General features: G+C 43.0%; 1 protein-coding gene across 1 annotated transcript; it reads right to left on the bottom strand.

Annotated features, from left to right (window-relative positions):
• Positions 1-558: 558 nt before the first annotated feature.
• Positions 559-3,595, bottom strand: LOC120064804 (probable G-protein coupled receptor). The gene is made up of 3 exons (XM_039015402.1): positions 3,210-3,595; positions 2,653-2,813; positions 559-2,369 (listed from the first exon to the last, which is right to left on the bottom strand). The coding sequence occupies exons 1-3, from the start codon at positions 3,449-3,451 to the stop codon at positions 1,459-1,461; spliced, it is 1,314 nt and encodes a 437-aa protein (XP_038871330.1). The 5' UTR covers positions 3,452-3,595; the 3' UTR covers positions 559-1,458.
• Between the last annotated feature and the right edge of the window lie 1,810 nt (positions 3,596-5,405).

Below are 5,405 nucleotides of genomic sequence, written 5' to 3'. Positions count from 1 at the left end.
TAATTTGAGCCAGTTTGCTACAGCAGGAAAATAATCCTGTAGCAACAGGAAATGTGAATTATTACGTGGATTATAGTTAATGGACAATTTTGTAGGGGTTGATATATTTTTCGTAAATGGAAATGACAAACTTCAGAAGTCTTTTTCAACCCGCGAATACACTGCATTGCAAGAAATTCTCCTGCAACAGGGTGATAAAACATAGATCCTACATCTGTATCTATTCAACCAGTCTGTTTATTTATCTATTTGTTCGCAGATTCCCATTTTTGTTCGAATCTGGGCCGTGCATAAAGGAGACACGATAGGCTTTTGAAAATGTAGCTCAGAATGTTCTTTTGCGTTGATCACCCATGTCTATCTCTATCCCACATTATCCCTTAATCTCTCTTCGTGCTGTGTGGGAGTTATAGGGTGAAGTCTTCAGCTCTTCAGCTTTTCATAAATGTGCAGTGAAGAGGACATCATTTTTAGAACAGCATAAGCGTGATTTCTTGCAAACAGATCTTTCAGAAGTTTATTTGTACAATTAAAAGAAAAACAACTTGCCCATATAGAAAGAAGTCACCTTTGAGAGTGAAGTCTCTGCCATCACCTGTAAAAAGGTAGCCTATTGAATGCAATGTGCTTTAATTTATGATAACGGATAATAACGCATTGTTTTGTAAGAAACATACTGTATATAGTTAAGAATATTGCAACTAAACCTCAACTGAGAACCAAATAGTAAAAGTATCAAGTTTGATTTTGTGTAATAGAAACACCTCAACTGTTACACTTAAAATGTTGAATGCTCCCTGTATTGAACATGGAATGAATAATAAATAGACAGTGAATATATGATACAGTGGAAATACAATTTGTATTGTCTTTCAACTCAAAATGTGTACTGGTAGTTGTGTAGTAGAAGTGATAGTAGAATATGTACTAATATAGGTGATTGGAATGGTTGGTGGTAGGTAGCTGAATTAGTTTCTCTATTAGTGGTAGTTGTAGCTAGAAATAACAATTCATAATTGAGAAAACAGTATTTTTCAGCACATAATGCACTTCAGTTATATGCTGGATTCTGGAATCATCTCTGGATGCAGAATAAACTCAATCTAATTAACAAACTAGAAATATCAAAAGAAAAACACTCTATTTGTTGTCCCTTCGAAGTGCTGTCTATGTGTGTTTTAAATTAAGGGCAGTGTGTAGCTGGTAGTACTGTTGCCACACTGTTACAGCAGTCAACTACAGTAGATGCCAGTGGCATGACATGCGTACAGTATCTACGAGTATTGTTACTGAACTCCTTAGGTATCTGCCATGGTATCTTCAACGCAGCCATCTGCCCAGTCTTGTCCAGGCTTAACAGTTTTAACTTAACTCTTCTGCCAATAACAGCAGACAGGTACCAGTGTCAATACAGTGACAGTATATAAGTGGGGACCAGGTTAGTATATCAGGGGCGTTTTAACTGAAATCCTCAGGTATCTGCCCAGGTATCCTGAAGCCAGCCGTCTGCTGCCCAGTCTGGTCCAGGGTGTTCCTGGGGCTGGATGTGCAGGTAAAGCTGGCTCTGGTCTCCACCGTACAGCTGGTCCTCTGGAGGAACTGCAGGAAGTTCTCGTGGGCCGAGCCCTCGTGGCTGCTGGATATGGCCAGCTCGACAGGCCGGACAGAGTAGCAGCGCCGCAGCTTACACAGCTCCTCCCTGATCTGGCGGTTCAGCAGCCCGTAAAAGAAAGGGTTGACGGTGAAGGAGGAGTACGCCAGCCAGGTGACGGCCTTCTCTAGGTCGGCGGGGATCTTGGGCTGGTTGTTGATAGTCAGGTGCAGGTGGAAGGAGAAGTAAGGCAGCCAGCAGAGCAGGAACTGGCCCACAATGACCACCAGGGTGAGGGCGGCCTTGCACCCACCGAAGGGCCTGTGGTGGTGCAGCCTCCTGGGGGCATTGCGGGTGATGATGATTGTGGTCTGGCTGCTGATGGAGTCAGAGCGGTGTTTAGGATGACTGGCCGTCCAGGATGGTAACGGTCCATGCTGTCTAGCCGCCATGCGGGCCACTTTATAGACATTACTGTACACAGCGAAGATGACCGCAGCAGGCAGGCAGAAACAGGCCACTGTGAAGAGGACAGAGAAGGCCCGGCGGTGGCCGCTGTGGCTCCAGTGCAGGGAGCAGTGGGCGGCACTGATGGAGCTCAGGCTGCTGTAGCTGGGCCAGCCGAACACAGTGGCCAGCCCCAGCAGGCCTGAGGCCACCCAGACCAGGACCATGACGGCTGTGGCCAGCTTCAGGGTCATCTTCACCTCATAGCGCATGGGGTGGACAATGTAGTAGTAACGCTCCACGCTGATGGCCGTGATGGTGAAGATGGAGGCTGTAATTCATATCAAACTTTATAAATGGCTACACACAGTACAAAAATCAATGGAAAGTGATAAAAAGAAACAGAAGAGACTATAAAAAAGAGATGAATATAAGAACATAAAAAACATAATAGTAAACCCACTGATTGATTAAAGGCCATGTGTCCAAAATGGCACCCTTTCCACTGTATAGGCCTAGCCTACCAAAGCTCTGGTCAAAAGTAGTGCACTATATACAGAATAGGGTTTCATTTTGGATGCATACCTAAATTCTGTCTGTCCCTTGTACTGTACCTGCGATGAGGAACACGTTGAGGAAGACGTACACCTGGCACTCCAGCACTGTGAACACCACGCTGGCGAAGTACGGCGAGTTGGACACAATGCCCAGGGGCATGAGCAGTACGGCACATAGCAGGTCCACCGCACACAGGTGGCACACAAAGACAAACTTCCTGAATTGAATGGAATTAACTGTATTAATCCCCAGAGAGAAAACAATATACACATGATACCTTCACTACAACAAATTGAATTTACTGATGTCTGGTGAAACAAGTAGAATACATGAGATACAGTACCTAAAATATTTCATAAATTAAACTCTAATTCAAGAGTATAAGCAATAGAAACAAGGGAATTGTGCATATAAAATCAGTGCATTATCAGTTCTTATCATTGATCTGTTTGATTATAATCTGGTGTATATTTAACCTGCCTGCTGGCCAAAATGAGGACCACAATGGAAATAAATTGTTAAACTTTTTGGATTATCCGTGTTGATTATGCATTGTGGTTGAATTGTGTTATTAACTGGTAAAAAATAAATAAAATCAAAAAGTACCAAGTACCTGAGGTGCGGGGCCTTTACCACCACCACCAGCACGGCTGTGTTAGCCAGAAGGGCCACCACGTTCAGGGTCACCATGAACAATATCCCTGACAGGTCCTTGAAGCGGGTCTGGGCGTTGGGCAAGGTGCTCAGCTGTTTGCTAGGGGCCGAGGCGAAGGGCGACCCCAGCCCCCACCCCAGGCTGTCATTGGCTGTAGTATCACTGAGGTTGGGGGTCAGAGGTGAACCAGAGTGTTCCATAGTTCACAACGAGAGTTTCAGAAGAGACATCATGAGCGTTCCATTAGGGCTAGACCCCATTTTTCACTGTGGTGAGCCAGGTGATTCATTCTGCTCAGGAGTCAAACGGTTATACTACTTTTCCCTGTTGGAAGAAAAAGGACGACGACATCAACGAATTGGGAGTGTTTTGGGGATAGTTTTATATTCACAGTAAATCATCATAGGCCATGTTTTGTAGGCCATTACATCTTCAAAGACACAATGGTAAAAACAACACAAACACTGATATCAAAGTTTACCATTGCAAGAGCCAGCCAACAGTAGCTCAAAGTTATTTAATGTTTGCATGTGTAAGCTTAGTTAAACCCTGTTCTGTTTGAATGATTGCAATGTCCCACTTAATACTGTCAAGGGATAATAACAACAATTGTATGTCAACTCCACAACGGAAGTGACATTTTTCTGTTATTTAGGAATATGTTCTGTTTTCATTTTGTACATTGTACATTATTCCTTGTGTTCACAAGTATCCATAATAAACCCATCTATGTTGTTACTGCCTATTAGTTTCATCACAGTTGATTGGCGCAGGTGTCTACCATCTACCCAAAAGCTATGGAATAGGACATCTATAACATTTATAATATTATATTAGAATATATATTTTTTTTAAAGGATGCTCTCTCTCCATCTCCCTCCCCTCCCCCTCTCTCTCTTTCTGTAAGAGGAGAGGAGGACAGGGACCTGATCAATAGGAATAATTCATGGAGGAGAGGACACCCTCTCTCTCTCTCTCTTCTCTCCTCCATCCTTCCCTAACCTTTTGAAATGAGAGATAATGAGCTTGCTTGTTTTAGCAATGCAGCTGCAGGGGACTGACCCTGTTGATTAGTATGAGCAGCTTACCGATCGCTGCAGCTGTACACAGCCCATCTGTAAATAGCCCATCCAACTACTTACCTCATCCCCATATTGTTTTTATTTACTTGTTTAAACTCTTTTGTACACCAGTATTTCTACTTGCACATCATCATCTGCACATCTATCACTCCAGTGTTCATTTGCTAAATTGTAATTACTTCGCTACTATGGCCTATTTACTGCCTTACCTCCTTATGCCATTTGAACACTGTATATAGATTTTTCTATTGTGTTATTGACTGTACTTTTGTTTATCCCATGTGTAACTCTGTGTTGTTGTTTTTTGTTGCACTGCTTTGCTTTATCTTGGCCAGGTCGCAGTTGTAAATAAGAACTTGTTCTCAACTGGCCTACCTGGTTAAATAAAGGTGAAATATATATATTTTTTTTAAGTATGTGCCCTGTGTCAACCTGCCTGTGTAGGGCCATGCAACCTCTTACCAGGACAGACTTGATCTCCTGATCCCAGCGACACACACAAAGCCACTGCTCTTCTACCCAGACTACATCAAAAACAATATAGTTCAATGAACACTGTCTTTTGGTAACATGAATGCACAACATAGGCCCAGTCACATTGATATTTCCCATGCTCCTGTTCAAAATGTTTCTCAGAGCCTGTGGATGTCTGTGTGTTTGTAACTTTGGAGGTAGTGGATTTACTGTACCTCTAAACCTAAATGTCAGTCTAAACCTAAATGTCAGGAATAGAGTTACATCAGGTGTGTGACTTCAAAGCAACTTTATCTCCATCCACACAGCTCACATATTATGCCCTTCTCCCCTTTGTGTGTGCCATGATCACACACACACACACAGTCACCTGAATCACTGCTGTGCTAGGAGCATCATCCATTTCCCAGAACCTATGACTAATGCATTCTGTTCTGTCTTATTACCATGTCTTCCAGACTACCATACTAGACCAGTGCTTCTCTACTGATGCTCTCTGCGGCTGAAATCTGCTCTGGTGTCCGGACAACAGATTGGCATGCCATGTTAACTAGGCAAGTCAGTTAAGAACAAATTCTTATTTTCAATGACAGCCTAG

This window comes from Salvelinus namaycush, chromosome 20 (genome assembly GCF_016432855.1).
Source record: "Salvelinus namaycush isolate Seneca chromosome 20, SaNama_1.0, whole genome shotgun sequence".
Taxonomy (NCBI): domain Eukaryota; kingdom Metazoa; phylum Chordata; class Actinopteri; order Salmoniformes; family Salmonidae; genus Salvelinus; species Salvelinus namaycush.
The sequence above is the reverse complement of the archived record's forward strand: the minus strand, read 5'-3'. Positions and strand labels throughout refer to the sequence as shown.